Consider the following 19,201-nt stretch of genomic DNA (forward strand, 5'->3'; position numbering starts at 1 on the left):
CCTGTATACAGAACTCTCCACCCAGCAAGAGTACAGTATACGTTATTTTCTAGATCAAATGGAACATTCTCCAGAAGAAACCATTTGTTAACCTACAAAACACACCTCAATAAATTTTAAAACACTGAAATGATACAAAGTATCTTCTCAGATCCCAACTCTACAAAACTCCCTGTAACAAAAGTCCTGACCCAGATAGCTCCATTGTTGAATTCCACCAAGAATTCAGAGAACAGAAGACACTAATTTCACTCAATCTATTCTAGAATGTAGAAAATAATTGAATACCTCTGAATTCATTTAGTGAAAAAAAGCGTAATTCTAATACCAAGTAAAGACATTATAAATATCCCTCATGAACATAGACACAAAAATTCTTAAACCAATCCTACCCAATATAATTTAACACCATTATGAAAAAAGTAAATGAGGGGGCTTCAAAAGTTCACAGAAAAATTCAATTATATTTCAATTTCATTCTTTCATGGACTTTGTGCATGCACTTTATATAGCACGACCAGGTGGGATTCTTACCTCATATGCAAAGATCAGTCAACATTGGTAAAACAATGTAATCCACTACTTAAAGAAAACAGTCATATGTGGGCATATTAGTTAATGCAGAAAAGGCATTTGTTGAAATCCAACACGCATTCCTGCTTTTAAAACTCAGTAAAATAGAAAAATTCCTCATCAGAATTAAGAGTATACTCATAAAACCAGTGGTAAACATTAATTCTCAATGGAGAAAGACTGAACTCATTCCCCAGCTGAATGGGAACCAGACAAGGATGTCCTTTATCTCCACTCCTATTCAGTATTACATTGAAAGTTCTAGCCAGCTAAGTAAGGCATGAAAAGTAAATAAGAGGCACCTAAATTGGTAAAGAAGAGGGAAAACCATCCCCCATTGCAGCTTTTATGATACTCCTAAACGTGGAAAAGGAGTCTCTGTGGCAGTATCAGTCAAATCTACCAGTGCTCTGTGGAATAAAGATAGGTCTGACTGCCTCAGAAAATTTACAAAGATTCAAAAAATCTTGGAAACCCTATGTTGTTGCTGTTAGGTACTTGAGTTGGTTCCAACTCATAATAAGGACCCTATGCACAACAGAAGGAAACTCTGCCCAGCCCTCCTCACAGTCCTTGTGTTTGAGCCCATTGTTGCAATCACTGTTAATCCATCTCCTTGACAGTCTTCCTCTTACAGAAGCAGAAAGCCTCACCTTTATCATGAGGTATAGCTGGCTAGTTTGAACTGATGGCCTGCAAACTGAAGGATGCTAATTTACAGCATAAATAGACTATCAAACATAGCAACAGCAGAAGATAAGCTGGACTGCTAGGATCTCCTACAAATTAAATATTTATGCACATCAAAAGACTCCTTCAGAAATAGAGGAAAGAACTAGGAGGCAAAGGATATTTATAGATGTATAAATATAGGCACATACATACGTAAATATATTTATATATAATTATAGGGACAAAGACCTATGTACATATATTTGTGTGTTGAGTATTAGGATAGCAGATGGACATTGGGCCTCAACTCAAGAACTCCCTCAATGCAGGAACACTTTGTTCTATTAACCTGGCGTTCTGCGATGCTCACCTTCTCAACAAGATTGCTGACGACAAAATGGGTGCATAAGCAAATTTGTGGAAGAAATTTGATGGTGCCCGGCTATTAAAAGATATAGCATCTAGGCTCTTAAAGGCTCAAAGATTTTAAAAAGTGGCCATCTAGCTGGGAGACAACAAAACACATGGAGGAAGCACACCAGCCTGTCTGATCATGAAATGTCAACAGGATCAGGTATCAGGCATTAGAAGACCCAAAACAAACAACCGTATCAATGCAAACGATGGGGGTGGGAGAGCGGAGTAGAGACTGAAAACCCATCTGTAGACAATTGGACATCCCCTCACAGAAGGGTCACAAGGAAGGGACGAGCTAGCCAGGGTGCAGTATAGCATAGACAAAACACAGAACATTCCTCTAGGCCTTTAATACACACACACACACACATTATCATAACCCCAGTTCTACATTACAAATCTGGCTAAACCAGAGCATGTACATTGGTACAGATAAGAACACTTGACACACGGAATCCAGGACAGATAAACCCCTCAGGAACAGTAATGGGAATAACAATACCATGAGAGTAGGGGGAAGGTGGGGGGAGAAAGGAGGAACCAGTTGCAATGACTCCCCAGGGGCCACCCAGGGTGACGAACAACAGAAACATGGGTGAAGGGAGGCAACAGTATAATATAAGAAAATAATGTTAATTTATAATTTATCAAAGGTTCCTAAGAGTGGGGGAAGGGAAGGAAAAAACTGAGCTGATACCAAGGGCTCAAGTAGAAAGAAATGTTTAGAAAAAGATGATGGCAACATATGTACAAATGTGCTTGATATAATAGATGTATGGGTTGTTATAAGAGCTGTAAGAGCCCCCAATAAAATGATTTAAAAAAAGACTCCTTCAAACATGTATAAATAGAACCTACAGATTTTGAAAGCTGGGAAAGCAACAATATATCTGACAAGAACTAATCTCTAAAATTTATAGTAAATTCAATATCTCAACAACAAAAGATAACCCCAATTTACAAACCTTTTGGAGATATGTAACAATTTTTTTTGATATGTAACAATTTGAAAAAGCTCTCAGAAATTAACTGCATTGCCTAAACATAATGAGAAAGTTAGGAATGTCATGCATGCATAAAATATGTAGATATTAGTCTATTTTATCATTTAATATCATAAAATGCATGATAAAAATTGAAATTTACCAGAACTTACACACTCAAGCACTTCCAGACCATACATGGTGCCATTCACATTTGAGAGAAATGTAAACAGATGGAGAGATGTAGTGTTACATTATAAATCATCATTTCTTGTGCAGTGCTAATCATTTCCACAGGACAGTTTTCCCCTCTCCCCTCAATTGCATATCACAGTAAAAGGTGACCTCTTGTCTTGCTCACGTATTGTTTGCGTGTAGTCTGATACCATAAACCTCAATAATACCATGAGCCCCATGCAGAGTGTCACTAATGATGCTACAGGGGCTCCTAAAGAGCAGAGAAAAGGCGTGACATAAAAAGAAACATTGAAGTGCTTGATAGGTACCTTAGATTGAGGTCTGCAACTGTGGTTCTCATTTTAAGATAAATGAACACACACACACACACACACACACACCCCAAATGGAAAGGGAATTCATGAAACTGTAGCTAGATACTCCAGTAGGCATGAAAACCTTGAACTTTCTATAAAATAACCTTTTCCCCTCATTGAAATACAGCTTTTATGTGGGTGCACTATAATATACATACATTACATGAAAGTAAGTCAAAAAGTATAGCTATACAATCATAGAAACCCCGACTAAACAAAAACATAAAAGCATGTTTTCATCTATACACTTTTCAACACTGTTTTGAAGACTTCTACACTCTTCCATTTAAATCATGTCAAAACCACAGTTTGGAATTCTCAAGGGATGCAAATCTTTTCAGTGCTCTAAAATTCCTTTGAAATGTTGAGTTTGGGGAACACAAAGAAATTGGAAGAAGCAAGATCAGGGCTGTAGGGTGGATGGGGTGAGGTTTACCAATGGCATTCCTATAGCACAGCCCGCCCTCCCCTCGAAGAATGGGCAGGTACATTGTGATGGGGGTGGGGTGGGGGTGGGGCAGAGATGCCTTGGTGCAAAATTTCCTGGCCTTTTTCTCTGTGACGCTTTCAATTTTCTTAAAACTTCTTCACAATGAATCCTCATTATTGTCCTGTTTCCATCACGAAAATCTATGACGATTACTTCATTGGGGCACACACACACACACACAAACGGTTGGCATAACCCTCTGAGTTGACCTCTCCGCCTTCAATTTAACTGGCCCAGCAGGTCCCCTCAGAAGCCACTGTTCTGATTGGACATTTTCTTTGAAGGCCCCGTAAGGAGATGGAGACAAGTGTCTGACTGAGAGAACTTGTCTGCAGTCATCGACTGATCAAAGAGGTGTGTTTAGACATGGCTTGTTTGCAGTAAACCCAGGCGTGTGTGAACTGGAACCCCAGTGGCATTTGCCATCATATTTGTGAATCAACTGCTTCTCAGCAAGGCTTCGAATCAACAGTGGGCTATTAGTCGCTAGATTTGGGGACTCAACAGTTAGGAATCTTGGACTGCGTGGGAGGGTTGGTGCCCTTCCTCATCCTTCAAGGCCAGAACTGAACCCACCCTCCTGGTTCAGTTATCAGCCAAGCCATAGGCAGGCCTCTACGGTAAGCAATGGCAACAGAGGCACCCGAACGCCTTAGAATAATTGGACATGTGAGATCAAAAGGGCAGCTTTTGTCCAGGAGTAAAGCTTAGATGCCAGAAAGGGAGCAGGAAGATGCAGGAGCCAGGGAGCGGGAAAAGGAGGGCGATTGAAGATGGGGAAACCAGAGAGGAAGTGGACAGTGTTGTTACACCGCAGGTTTGCATTCAATGTCACGAAACAAAACTGTGTAGGAGTTGTTGAATGGGAAATCCCTTTTTCTTGTAATCTTGCACTTAAATCACAATTTTTAAAATTATTTTAAATCTACTAGCACAAAAAAGAAATACAGTGTATAGAGTTCCCTTCCCCTGCTCTGGCAGTATATATAAATAATTCCTCTGTGCTTGACATTAGTTGTGACTTTAGGACTTGCCCCTCTTACCCTTCTGATCTTCCCAACAGGCCGAGGACACTGGGTAGTAGCTCGGAAATCGAACTCCAAGAAGAAGGCCCAGGGTGCGACTGAGGCAGCTGAAGGCCAGGAGAACCGGAAGACGAGTTGTTTAGAGCTCAAGGGAAAGAGGCCATCGAGGTGGAAAAGCCAAATGGCTTTTCCTGGATACGTCCTGGACCGGGCTTTTCTGGTGAGAGTCAACGCATCCCGGAGTGGCTGGCAGCATCAGCTAGTGTCTGTCCTAGTGGGGAAAGAGGACTTGCCCAGCTCTGCCCTGACACAACTACCCCTAATCCCCTTCATGCCCCGCCTCCCATAGACTGACACTGGTACACTGAGGACAGTCGGGCTATGAAGGGACCCAATGCTTTCATTAAAGGAGGAAGGATTGAAGGAGGCCACTGTGTTGTATACAGCCTTATGAGATATGCGTTATCAGCTTTATTATATTGTCACCATTATGCAGATGAGAAAACCGAGGCTCTGAGAGATCATTTGAACTTCCCAAGACCCTCTATCTATTAAATGATTGGGCCAAGATTAGAAAACCCGGGTCTGCTGATTTCAAAGCCATGTCGGGTGAAAACTCACAATATGCTGGGGAGCGGGAGCAGACTTAGGCCACAGAAGAGTCCATTGAAGGTTCCATTCCAGGGGCTAGTAGCATGTGGACATTGCTGCTCTCCTCGATGGCGTTCTCTGCAGGGGCAGGGGGGCTGTGGAGGCCTGGTCTTTCGCAGCCTTTCCCCTGTTTTAGTGCCTGGCTGAAAGCCAGGGCGCTGATCAAAGATCACCTAGAGTAGTAGGGGTGGGGAGCCTTTTTCTGCCAAGGGCCATTTGAATATTTATAACACCATTCAAGGGAGGGCCATATCGGTCAAACATTTAATTCACTCAACCTTAATGTAATGCCTGGAACGGCTTCTCGTTGGTAAGGTGTATGGCATTCGCTATTATTGACCATTTTAGCGCTTCCTAATGTTCCTCACCCTTGGCCTAAGCATGGGCGGGCTTAGTGCGGAGGGCTGGCTGGCTGGGTGGCTGTCTTAAAGACAGGCCAGTCCGTTTCACAAGTGATCACTGCAGTGCCTCGATGGCTCTGCAAAAACTCACTCTGTAAATGCATATTAATGTGCAGTTGGGTTCTCATAGCTCCCTTAGAGGACTCTCTTGGTCCCCAGACTCTGCTTATGCTTCTCAAAAAACTGGTTTTTGCAAAACCCAAATATTGAAAGACCGCTTAAGGAGGCCGTTGGTTTGAGCGTCTCGAGTGGGTGTTGTAAGCTCTTGGCAGAGCCCTGTGGAACCGTTCTCATTATTGCCTCACTTCTCGTTGGGGGAGGAGGAATACAACACTTTCCCTGATATTTATCTAGTAGTAAGGAAGGGCAGAGACACTTGTCGGGGTGGCCTTTTCAATTAGCCATGGCATATTACCTGTGTTGCCTCTTGGGGGTCAGCAGTGTTTTCCAGAGCATAGGGTACCCACCTACCTATTGCCTAGATCCCCTTGAAGCTTTCACTGACTCTTCAAATTGAACTAAGGCACCTGCCCCCGCCCACCACCCCCAACACACACACACTTCTCCACGTTCTGAAACATACTTCTTTCCTGTGATGGCATGACTGTTTTCTCAGTCATCGAGCCAGCCGCTTGGGGTTATCCTTGACTCTGGCCACTCCCTCTTCACCCAAACCTCAGGCCCTGATGCTGCCAATACACCAGGTCTTGAATCTGTCCTCTCCAGCTGGCACCTTCATTTATTGGACTAAGCCAGTGACTTCCTAACTAGTTCAAGCCTATTAGGATAACAGATAACAGAAGAGTGAAAACCAAACCCATTCCTCTCGAGTCCCTATTCTGACTCGTGCTGACCCCCTTGGGCAGAGTGGAACCGTCCCCAGAGAATTTCCAAGGCTGTACATCTTGACGGCAGCTGACCCAGTTTCCTCCTGTGGCACCGTTGGGGGTTCTAACTGCCAAGTTTTCACGAGGCTCCTCCAAAGGTTTAAAAAATATCTCTTATTTCACATGAGAAGATTCCTGAGGCATTTTTAGTCCTGCACAGGTTAATCCGCTGGCTCGTGGACATTTTCCAGGGCCCAGGTTTCTTCCCTCTTTCTGCTCTGGCACATGGGCCTGTCCTCTTAGGGTGACTGCCTTCAGGAGCCTGAGATGGGCGCAGCAACTGCAGCCATCCCCTACAGAGAATACCATCCAGGGACAGAAAGGGGGTTCTCACGGTCTTGTGTCCATTTTTAAAGTGAAGGAAACGCTCCCCCTCCCCGGGCTCCTCCTGTTCCCCGCAGCGCGTGCCTCTGGTCAGACTTCCTTCACATGTCTGCACACAGTCATTGGTAGAGGGAGGGAGATCTCCATGACTGGCTTACCCTTACTCCCTGAAGCTGGAGCTAAACTTTCCAGGAGGACATGTCATCTCGGAGAAATGTCATTAAAATTGGTAAATAAGATGTAAGCAAAATAAAACTTAAGGCAAAAGTAGAGACATGGCTGCAAGGAAGGTAATTCACTGCATGCCACACGAGTCTCTCGCTTCCTCTTCTGTGTCCTCACCCGCTCTATGTAGGAGCCAGCAATCTTTCCTAGCACAGTCTGATTCCATCAGCCCCCGCTTGTGGTTGTTGTTGGGTGCCGTCACTCGGGTTCTATCTCACAGCGACTCTGTGAACAACGGAACGAATACCACCCTCTCCTGACACACCCTCACACCTGCTTGTATGTTTGAGCCCCAGGTGGCGGCCACTGAGTCAATCCGTGTTGCTGGGGCCTTCCTCTTTGTCACTGCCCCTCTACTTTACTGAGCACGATGTCCTTCTCCAGGGACTGGTCTCTCCTGACAACATGCCCACAGTACATGAGACAAAATCCCACCATCCTTGCTTCTAAGGAGCATTCTGACAGTACGTCTCCCAAGACAGACCTGTTTGTTCTTTTGGCAGTCCATGGTACGGTCAAGATTCTTCGCCAGCACCATAATTCAAATGCATCTGCTCTGCTTCAGTCTTCCTTATTCAAGGTCCAATCGTCACATGCAGTTCAGGCTATTGAAAATACCATAGATTGGGTCAAGCACACCTTAGTCTTCAAAGTAACATCCTTGCTTTTCAGTTCTTTAAAGACATCTTCTGCAGCAAACTTACCCAATGCAATGAGTTATCGGGTCACTTGACTGCTGCTTCCATGTGCTTTGATTGTGGACCCAAGCAAGATGAAATCCTTGACAACTCCAATCTTTTCTCTGTGTATGATGGTGTTAGCTAATGGTCCCATTGTGAGGATTTTGGTCTCTTTTACATTGAGTTATAATCCAAGCTGAAGACTGCAATCCTTGATCTCCATTAGCAAGTGCTTCTAGTCCTCCTTCTCCTCTACCACCACCTCCTCTTCCTCACTCCCAGCCAGTAAGGTTATCTGCACGTCACAGGTTGTTAATCAGCCTTCCTGCAATCCTGATGCCACATTCTTCTTCATAGAGTCAGATTGTCTGATTATTTGCTCAGCATAGAGACTGAATAAATATGGTGAGAGGATACAACCTTTACATACCTCTTCCCTGATTTAAACTGTGCGGCATCCCCTTGTTTTGTTCACACAACTGCCTCTTGATCTATGCATGGGTTCTGCTGAGCACAATGAAATGTTCTGGAATTCCCATTCTTCTCAAGGGTATCCATAGTTGGTTATGATCCACATAGTGGAATACCTTGTAATAGTCAAATGAAACACAAGTAAACATCTTTTTGGTATTCTCTGCTTTCTGCTGAGATCCATGTAACATCGACAATGATATCCTTGTTTCACATTCTCCTCTGAATCCGGCCTGAATCTCTGGCAGCTTTCTATCAATGTACTGCTGCAACTGTTGTTGGATGATCTTCAGCAAAATTCTACTTGCATGTGCTATTAATGATATTGTTCTATACTTGTTTTGGGATGGGTACAAATATGGATTTCTTCCAGTCAGCTGGCCAAGTAGCTGTCTTTCAAGTTTCCTGCAAAGAAGAGTGAGTGCGTCCAGATTGTTGAAACATTTCAGTTGGTAATCCATCAATTCCTAGAACTAACCATGTTTTGGGCTAATGCTTGCAGCGCATCTTGGACTTCTTCACTCAGTACCACTTGTTCTTGCTTATGCGTATGCTACCTCTTGAATGGTTGGATGTTGACGAATTCTTTTTGGTACAGTGGCTCTGTGTATTCTTTCCATCTTCTTTTGATGCTTCTTACACCACTTAATGTTTTCCCTATAGAATCTTTATTTTTAAGTTTTCTTAAAAAAATAGTTCAATTGTTCAATCATATCGAGGAGAATTGTACAATCACTACCCATCAATTTTAGAGTATCCTCTCCCTCCATGGTTAAGTCACCTTTAAAATGAGTTGTGCAATCACAATCAGTTCTAGTAGAATCTTTTAATATTGCAACTTGAGGCTAGATTTTTTTTTCTTGAGTTCTTTCAAGATATGCTGTGTTCTTTTTGGATTTTAAACTCTAGATCTCTGCACATTTCAATATAATATTTCACTTCATCTTCTCTATATGCCCCTTGAAATTTTCTGTTCAGCTCTTTTACTTCATCGTTTCTTGCATTTGTCTTAGCTACTCTATAATTAGAGCCAGTTCCAGAGTCTCTTCTGATATCCACTTTCATTTTTTTCTTTCTTTCCTGTCTTTTTAATGACCGTTTGCTTTCTTCCTGTATGATGTTCTTGATGTCATCCCACAGCTCAGCAAGAATTCTGTCATGAGTGTTCAGTTCATCAAATCCGCTCTTGAGATGCTCTTGAAGTCCAGGTGGGATAGACTCACAGTTGTATTTTGGCTCTAGACTTGTTCTGGTTTTCTTCAGCTTCAACCTGAATTTACATATGAGCAATAGATCGTTTTTTCCACAGTTGGCCTCTGGCCTCATTTTAGCTGCTGATATTGAGCTTCTCTTTGTCTCTTCCCACAGATGTAGTTGATTTGATTTCTGTGTGTTCCATCTGGAGAAGTCCACCTGTATAGTTGCCGTTTGTCTTTTTTTTTTTTAAGTAGTTGCTATGAGCAAATCGTTGGTCTTGCAAAATTCTGTCATGCAAGCTCCAGCTTTGTTTCTATCACCAAGATGGTATTTCCCGTCTACTGTTCCTTCGTCTTTATTTCCAATGCTTGCATTCCAATTGCCAATTATCAATGAATCTTGGTTGCATGTTTCATCAACTTCAAACTGAAGGCGTTGGTAGAATTCCTCCATTTCTGCATCACTAGTGTTAGTGGTTGGTGCATAAATTGGAATAATAATTGCATTGAGTTTCCTTGTATATGAATAGCTTGTTATCCTATCATAGACATTTTTTTCTAATATCGATCTTGAAATGTTCTTTTTTGGTGGTAAATGCAATGCCATTCCTCTTGAATCTGTCGTTCTTGCATAGTGACCCGTATGATTTTCTGATTAAAATGGCCGATACCAGTCCATTTCAGTTCAGCCTAGAATTTTGATCTTTATGTGTTCCATTTCATTTTTGACAACTTCCAATTTTTGTGTATTCATATTTTTACACTTCAACTTCCAATTACTTATTGCTGTTTCTTTCCCTATTCAGTGACGCCCCATCAGCTCAGGCAGGTCCCGAAGGCTTGACTCCCACAGGCTTCCCTCCATCCGGGTCATTATGTCCGACTCTCCCTTGAGACGGCAGCACTTCGCTGTCACATTCGAGTGCTGACTTCGGCACCATGTCTGACAGTGTTCTGCTGCTTCTCAGGAGCTTCTCCCTATTTGACCATGTCCCATGCTAGCCACAGGTTTTCAGTGGCTAATCTCTCTAACGAGAAGCGACTCCTTCTTCATCGTCTCTTCTCAGCCTGGAAGCTCTGCTGAAACCTGTCCACGTGGGTGACCCTGCTGGCATTTGTCATTCCGGTGGCATAGCCTCCAGAATCACAGCCACACAAATCACCACGGAACGGCAAACTGACAGATAAGGAAATGAATGGAAACCTTGAGTGATTTTGTGTTGGCGCTGGAACAGAGGCCACACGTCTGCACAGAAGATAACATCGACCCACAGCTTTACGACTGCACGTCTAGCCTCATTGTGCTTTATCCTCACCGCCCCTGTGAGTTTCCGAGACTAGAATCTTTGTGGGCGCCTCGAACGCCCTCGTGGTTTCAAGCTGCTCGCCTTTCAGATCGCCGTCTCAGTCGCCCGAGATGCCTTCACTGCCCCTGCTGTTCATTTCAGGGGCCAACGCCTGCTCAGCTCTTAGGCCTCAGCTGAAATATTACTTCCTCAAGTAACCTTTCCTCTTTTCCAGACTGATGTGGAGATTCCCTGTTTTGTTTGGGTTCCCCCCACCCCTCACACAGCATTTTTCATTTCTCTTTTGGAATCTTTATCACATTTATAAGTATTTGCTGACTCCTTGGCTTCCTGTGACCCAGGAAGCTCTCAGCCACCATCGGCTGTATCTGCTCCCTCAGGGTCCCCCCCTTATCAAACATAATAGGTCCCGAGTACACGACAGACAGAAAAGGGAATGACGTCTGAGAAGCCCCCAAGTGGAGCGCTCCTGCTTACTGTTCTTTTTGATGCTGAGGGGCGACATGGAGCGATTGGAAGAGTACCGAGCTTGGTGATGACAGATTTGGATCCGAACCACAGGACTTTCACTTAACCATGAAACCTTATGAAAGACACTTACCCCTGGCTTTTTATTTTAACAATATGTCCGAGAGTCCAGTCGAGATCAGGAGAAAGCTGGTTGATGTATTTAGTATAGCACATGGCCAGAGTAGTGCTCAATAAATAATTGATGAATAAAAAAAAATGAGTGAGTCAATGAAGAAGCAAGCAAATGGCGAGCCTGTGTAAGATTGCCCACCGAGAGAGCCGAACCAAACTCTCAGAGAGGAGACGCTGAGGCTGCAGAAACAGAGGTTTCCTCAAAGGGCCCAGAAAGGCAGAGAGGAAACCACCAGGGAACGGCAACGTGGTAACATGTTCAACATGTTTACAACATGGCAAAGTCCTGATGACTCCCCCCATGTTCTGGAGGTGGAGGAGCTGAAAGGGCAACTTAGCTCTGAGCAACTCACAGCCCACGCTCTTTCCACTACCCCAAGCAGCTTTCCCCCATGGAGAGCCATTTGCTGTCTCAGAAAATAATCCTCCCTGAGCTTTGTTGGGTCTTTCTGAGCTGACTCTGCTTTGTGTTCCAGCTGAAGCACCACTGCGTGAGGAAGCCCGCGGACCTGGCCAGCATCAACGTGAGCGGCCTGAAGTTCTCCAAGGTAAGGCCAACCCCACACCAAGGCCCCCCGGGGGCCACCAGGTCCGTGCCAAAGCAGCACAGGTGTCATGGGGTGAGTGGGCCTGAGGGGGCATCTGGCCCTTCTGATCCGTGCATTGCCACCTCTGGAACCCTGAGGGCCTTGAAATCCGCTCATGTGTCAGGCGAGACGGTCAGAGACGGAGTCCTGGGTGGAAAGAATATTCAGCACAGAATTGTGCTTGTATTTGCTGTTGCTGTGGCCCCACGTGGGAAGAGAATAGCCTTATGACACTGGGTTTGACTTTGCAATATTTGTTGGGGTGTGATTAGCCATGTGACCCTGAGTTTCTCTCACCAGCAGCCTGTGGGACACATCTCCGTGTGATTCTTATTGCCAGGAAGGTTAGGGCTCTCCCACGTAGCTGCCTTGTCCTCACCTCACAGATAGTGACTCGTGGAATGAACCAGCTTTCGTTCTTTGCGTTGGCTGACAGGCAGCTTGGAGACAAATTTTCAGCCCACCATTTGCCAGGATATTGGGGTGCATGTTTGCCATAAAAAGCACTCTCTTGGTTTGTCTGTGGAGCAGGGTTAAAAGCCATGGGATGGCCACATTAGTGGTGAAGCTGGCTGCTCCCTAAGGGTTCTGCCTCACTTCAGCGAGCACTCATCTGCTCAGAATTGAGTCGCTTAAGGACAAGTCAGCCATAGAAATGCGAGAGGCCTAATGGCTTAACGCGTTATGCACTGGGCTGCAAAACACCAGGTCAGCAGTTCAAACCTACCAGCCACTCTGCGGGAGAAAGGTGAGGCTTTCTGCTTCTGTCAAAATGCCTCTTTGAAATCCACAGGGGCAGCTCTACTTTGTCCGTATGAGCCAGAATTGAGTCAATGGCAGTAAGTGTGGTTTGGTTTGGTCTGGGGGCTGAGAGGCCTTCTAGAACAGGCTAGCACACTGATCTCCAAAGGTGTTCGTATAGAATTCTCATATACTTCTGAGACAGCTCAGCAGAGGCCTCTCTCAGAGCAATTGTTGAGAGCATCAACTTGGACTGGCCAGAGCAGCCTCTCCTCCCACCCAGTCACACCTCACTCAGTCACTCACGCACACACCTCCCCACCAGGCAGGACTGAGGCTAACCCTGGTTCCGAGGGCCCAGAGGTGGCTCAGACACTGTCCCTGGCCCACTTAGAGAGCTGAGTCCAGTGGGCAAGGAGGACGGGCTTAGTCAGAGAGGGGATGGGAGCATTCCGTTCTAATGCTTTGTTTCTTAAAGACACTTGAAGCAAAGGCAGCAAAATACTCAGATGTGTTAATGCTGGCTAACGGGTACTGGGATCTTCAGAGTATCTGTCACTACACTTTTAATATATTTCATAATAGTAAGCTTTAGAAGGAACAAAGACGTTTTCAGAGCCCTCAGAAAACAGTGGCTCCTATGGCAAGGATGTGCCTTCTCCCTTTGGACCTTGGTTTCTCCTAACAGCAGCTCCAGCGCTTCAGCAAGACGTCCAGGCAGCGAAGTAACCCCGGGCTTCTTCTAAAATTCCTTCCCACAGGTGAAGGACAAGGACTTCAAGCACTTCCATTCCGTTATTTACATCAATGCCTCAGAAAACCTGCTGCCTCTAGGTAAGCTTTTTCTTCCCCACAGCCACCAGGCGCCTCTGGATTGGAACAGCCAGCTGCTGTGAGGCCCCCTCTGTGGGTCCATCCAGACTGGCCTTGCATTTCCTTTCTGAAGAACAAGAGGCTGGGGCTGGAGAACAGAGCTGGATTCAGAACATCATCTCCATGCAGCGGAAGTGAAGATCACCTCCTCCTTCTCTTCCTCCCCCAACAGGGGGCCCTGCAGAGTGAGATGAGATGGGTGCATAGCAGTCTGTAAGCCGTCCTGGAGCTGAAAGCCTCCTGGTGCGGGCCGCAGAGCCACAGCGCCCCCTGCTGGGGGCCAGGACTCTGCACTGGTTGGCTTTTAGAAACCAGGGCGCCCAGTTCCTCCTGCTTGTGGTTCGGTGGGAGAGGCCTCCCACACTGACAGAGGGACAGCAGAACGTACTGAGCGCAACAAGAGAGGCATTGGAAAGTGTCAAGTCAGCACATCAGTGGGACGTCCACCCGGACCAGGAGGTCAGGACAGACGTCTGGGGAGCACTTAAGCCCAGGCCGAAAACGCAAATCGGAATGACTCAGGAATTAGTAAGAAGGCATTTCAGGCCGCGCTGTCAGGGAACCTGAAGAGACGCTGCGTATTTGTGAAAGGTGCACGTAGGGGAGAACTGAAACTAGAGAGGCGGGGAGGGACTAGAGCAGTGGTTCTCAACCTTCTGATGCCGCAACCTTCTGATTCCTCGTGCTGTGGTGACCCCCAACCATAAAACTATTTTTGTGGCTACTTGATCACTGTCATTTGGCTACTGTTATGAATCGGGCAACCCCCGTGAAAGGGTTGTTCGACCCCCAAAGGGGTTGCGACCCACAGGTTGAGAACCAATCGCTGGACTAGACTCATCAGGGGTCCTGAGTAGCTGGGACTTTATCCTACAGGACAAAGAAAGCCCCTGGTCGGTGGCCTCTAAAGTGGCAGCGTGAGGAGGCCTGGAAACCAGGGAGACTGTTAGCAGGGGAGGGCCAGGGAGGCTGAGGCAGGAGGGGAAGGGCGAGCAGCAGGTCGGAGGGGGAGAACTCACAGGGCTCTGTTCTGATTGGCCCCCAAACAGAGAGCACCGCAGGAAACTCTGTTGACTTGAAGGGGTGTTTTTGTTTGTTTGTTTGTTTGTTTGTTTGTTTGCCTAAGCATGCGATGAGGTCCTTGCCCTTGAGAGACAGGGTGGTCTGTTAGGAGCATAGGTTTAGAACAGAGAGGCCAATGTTGTTGGGGGTGCCAGCAAGTCCCTTCCGACTGGCGACTCCATGTGCAGCCACAGGGTGTTCTTCACCAAGTCTTTCTCTGGAGGAGCCCCTGGGATGGCTCAAATGGCCAGCCTTGGTTGAGTCACGGAATTAGTGGCCCCTGCACTACCTTCAATGAAGGCCAAGAGACATAGGAAAGGATGCTTAGCCTCACTAATGATGAACTATCACACACACCAAAAATCGCATATACCTACACGCCCCCCCTACTACACACACACCAAGCAATGTCTAAAATTTTAGATTGTCAATGTTTTAATATAGTGACCTCCAGGAATGTATTCTACAGAAATACACCTCTGTAAGGGTAAGGATGCTCATGGGAAACATTCTGAACCCCCACCAAGCAGGCTTATGAGGCTCAAGTGAACCCATCCGTCTCATATACTTGGGCCATGCTGTCAGGAGAAACTAGCTCCTGAAGGAAGTCATCATTCCGGGGAAGAAGATCGGCCATTAAAAAGAAGAAGACCTGCAGCAGGGTGGATGGACACAGTGGCTGCGGCAGCAAGCTGACGCATAACCACAGCTGTCAGGACGGCGCAGGACCAGGCAGGTTTCATTCTGTCATTCGCAGGGTCACCGTGAGTCAGAACTGACTGGGCGGTCCCTAAGAACAGAAACAACACTACACTGTCTGACTCCCAGGGATACCGTAGACCGCCATGGCACCAGATGCCCGTAGAAGGCTCTCAGTGGTCCCACACGTCCCACACCGCACAGCAGAAGGGCTGCTTTGTCCGCACAGCTGCCCAGGGACCATACTCTCTGTCCCGCCCTCCCCTCCCCTTCCCCAAGTGTTAGCTCAGGTGAAAGGCGACAAGGCTCTCGTTCCATGGATGCAGGAGCCACCATGGTTTAAAAACATGTGCTTCACAGGAGCCAGTGTCCCTGGTGACGACGCTCTATAGGCGTCCCACCACTGCCATTAAGTCAACACCCACTTGTAATGATCCTATAAGGCAGAGTGGCATGAATCCACAGCATTTCCCACGCTGTAAATCTTTACAGAAGCAGTTCGCTGACCTTTCAGTCAACAGTCCAATACTAATCAATCCACCAGGACTCCTTCCCGCAGGGGACATGTTCAGATATCAGAGTCATGGCATGCAGGAAGTAGGGGCCCTGGTGGAAGAGTGGTTCCCAGTTGGGCTGCTAACAGCAAGGTCAGCAGTTTGAAACCACCAGCTGCTCTGAGGGAGGAAGTCGAGGCTTTTTGTTCCCATAAGGAGTTAGTCTCAGAAAGACACGGGGACAGTTCTACTTTTCGTTTCTTTTTTTTTTTTTTTACAGGCTTGCTATAATCCGAGTCTACTGGAGGGCAGTGAGTTCAAATTAAGTTGCAGGAAAGCCCAAGGCCATGGCATCGCCTTCAGGAATTTACAGTTCATTTATAGCTTCTAGTCCAGATGGCAATTTGAGATCCTTTCTAGCATGAGCAATATTACTTGGTAACTCTGCTAACATACCAGTTGTTTCAGGTTACCAGTCTAAAAATGTAACCCAGGGACCGATGTTCACACAGAAAAGGGGAAGTTTGGATACCTGTTATGCACCTAGCCTAAAGGCCATCAAGTGGGTCAATGAAGTAGGGTCTGTCTATACTACAGAATACCACTCAGTCATTCAGCACATCTATGTATTTCTGCATAGAAAACAATTTAAGTAAGATTGTTAGAGGCAAAAGCAATGTAAAAAGAAATGTGTGTGTGTGTGTGTGTGTGTGTGTGTTCTGGTACGCACAGGAGAAAAAGTCTAGTTTTATCCCCAAAGCATTCAGTAGTTATCCCTGGCTGTTGGGGTGGGAGGGAGCTTTCTTTTCTGTGATGTTTGACGTTTTTGCAGTGAACAGGACTTACTTTTACACTCAGAAATGTTCTTGTCAGGAGCCATCAAGTCGGTTCTGACCCAAAGAGACCTTACGCACAACAGAACGAGACACTGCCCGGTCCTGCACCGTCCTCAGTTATTCCCACGTTGCAGCCAGAGGGTCAGTCCATCTCCGCGAGGGTCTTCCTCTTTCCACTGCCCCCTTCTCCAGGGACGGCTCTCTCCTGATCACATGCCCAGAGTACGTAAGACAGTCTCACCACCTTGCCTCTAAGGAGCACTCTGGATGTATTCTCCGAGACACATTTGTCCTTTTAGCGGTCCATGGCACTTCAGTATTCTCCACCAGCACCACGATCAAACGGCATCGATTCTTCGTCTGCCTTCCGTGCTCCATGCTCAACTTCCACGTGCATATGAGGCTGATGAAGATACCACAGCTTGGATCACTTAGTACTCAAAGTAATGTCTGGGCTTTTCAATACTGTAAAGAGGTCTTGTGCAGCAGATTGACCTAATGCAGCACATCTTTTAACCTCTTGACTGCTGCTTCCGTGAGCGTTGATTGTGGACCTGAGGGAGAGGAAATCCTTGACAGCGTCACGCTCTTCTCCACTGACCGTGGTAAGACCGACTGGTCGCGTCGTGAGGACGTTGGCCCCTTTCCATTGAGTTGTCCTCCACAATCCACACTGAAGGCTGCAGTCCTCGGTCTTCATCAGCCACGTCTTCAAAAACAATAAAGATCCATTTTAGATGGGCTTTCAGGTCTGGCCGACTTAGAATCCTTAGCTCCTCGTCCACCCAGCGATCACCATTTCCAGTGACTCCCTCGGCCTGGGTGAGCCTTGGTTTCCCCAGCTGTAGACCGGAGGTACTAATGTCCATATATCAGTGCTGCTGAGAGCGCTAGAGGTACTTAGAGCACCTTTAGCAAATCTAGGTGGAGGGTCGGGGAAGGCGGGCAGTAAAGGGTCTTTGTCAACATTGTTTCTTTCAGTCTTTTACAAGCTGCAGACTCCTTCTTTTTCTCCCTGTGTAGAGGCATTTCACACATTTCCAGCCCTAAAGGAGTTGGAGCTAGCACTTAATAACATCAAAACCATCTATGTGAAATATGGAGACTTCAAGTGCCTGGAGGTAAGTTGAAAATAGGTGGGGGGAGGGGGTTGCTTACCCATTCTCCTGTACGGAATTGAGGTAGAGTTTGTGTGATTTTAACTGTTTGGAAGGAGTTTTCTCAGTCTTTACAGCTAGGACCTTGTCTCAGGACTGGCCTTCCCGGGATGGTGGTAGGATAGAGACTGTGGGTTTGGGTGGTGGTGATGGCGGGGGTGACAATGACAGCAAGTAGATGACAATATAGTACACCTGTCGCTAAGGTAGGAGCAGCAGTGGTTCAGCAGTAGAATTCTCACCTTCCAGGCGGCAGACTTGGGTTCTATTCTTAGTCTACCCCAAGTACAGCTACCACCCCTCTGGCAGTAAAGTCTTACCTGTTGCCGTGATGCTGGAACTCAAGGAGTCCTGATGGCATAATGGTTACATGTTGGACTGCTAACTGCAAGGTCAGCAGTTCGAAACCACCAGCCAGAGAAAGATGGGACTTTCTATTTCCGGAAATCACCTGGGCAGTTCTACCCTGCCCAGAGGGCGTGAGTTGGCATCGATTTGATGACAGTGAATTTGTTTGTTTGTGGTGATGCTGAACAAGTATCAGTGGAGCCTCTAGACTGAGACAGACTAGAAAGACAGACCAGGCAATTAAAGATATCAAGTTTACACCCTCTGACAGCCACACAGTTTGTGGGTGGTGCACACGAGGCAGCATGAGTCAGCGGCTGACTGCAGTCAGCAATATGCCACGGCACGTGGTCCTGTGAGACATGCCAGAGCCATGTGCAGAAATGTGTCTAAACAGTGTCATGGCAAGGGAAGATTGAGAGGCGATCTGGATGCGGTGGTAGCTGAGGCATTTTGGAAGTAAACAGCTGGGCACAGCCGGTTGGACTGACATAGACCCTAATGGACAGCCTGATATGAGAGAGCCGTTCTGCCCGAAGTGAGCCAGATGTATGAGGCTTCTTGGGTGGGAAATACCTCAGTTCTGGGCTTGGCATGAGAAAGAATTCACGCCGAAGCCTGGTTTGTGATCCCAGTGGGTTTTTATAAAGGACGGAAGAAATTTCAGGTGTTACAGCCACTGAACATGGGCCACCTCATGTGACTCACACCCACATAAGGTGACCTGGGACCAGAGGGACCGCAGCCTGGCTGAACAGAAGGGCGAGGAAGAAGCAAAAAGGAAGGGACCAGCTCCTGGTCCAGGTATTTGAGGCCTCTCACTGGGAAGCATAGTCGAAGGTATTGGTTGACCCCATTGGCTGAATTAAGCCCACCTGGGCCAAGTTTGGGCCGCCTAGGTGTACC

At 46.5% G+C, this 19,201-nt stretch overlaps 1 protein-coding gene across 1 annotated transcript in view; it reads left to right on the forward strand.

Moving 5' to 3' along the window:
* XRRA1 (X-ray radiation resistance associated 1) overlaps positions 1-19,201 on the forward strand; it is a 73,667-nt gene that overhangs the window by 23,923 nt on the left and 30,543 nt on the right. The window contains exons 3-6 of the mRNA XM_045293189.1: positions 4,753-4,934; positions 11,975-12,046; positions 13,588-13,660; positions 17,814-17,911. Coding sequence (XP_045149124.1) covers positions 4,753-4,934; positions 11,975-12,046; positions 13,588-13,660; positions 17,814-17,911 — 425 coding nt within the window. The remainder of the gene's footprint in view (positions 1-4,752; positions 4,935-11,974; positions 12,047-13,587; positions 13,661-17,813; positions 17,912-19,201) is intronic.

This window comes from Echinops telfairi, unplaced genomic scaffold (assembly GCF_000313985.2).
Source record: "Echinops telfairi isolate 266 unplaced genomic scaffold, ASM31398v2 ScPeMD7_1713;HRSCAF=2227, whole genome shotgun sequence".
In the NCBI taxonomy this organism is placed as follows: Eukaryota; Metazoa; Chordata; class Mammalia; order Afrosoricida; family Tenrecidae; genus Echinops; species Echinops telfairi.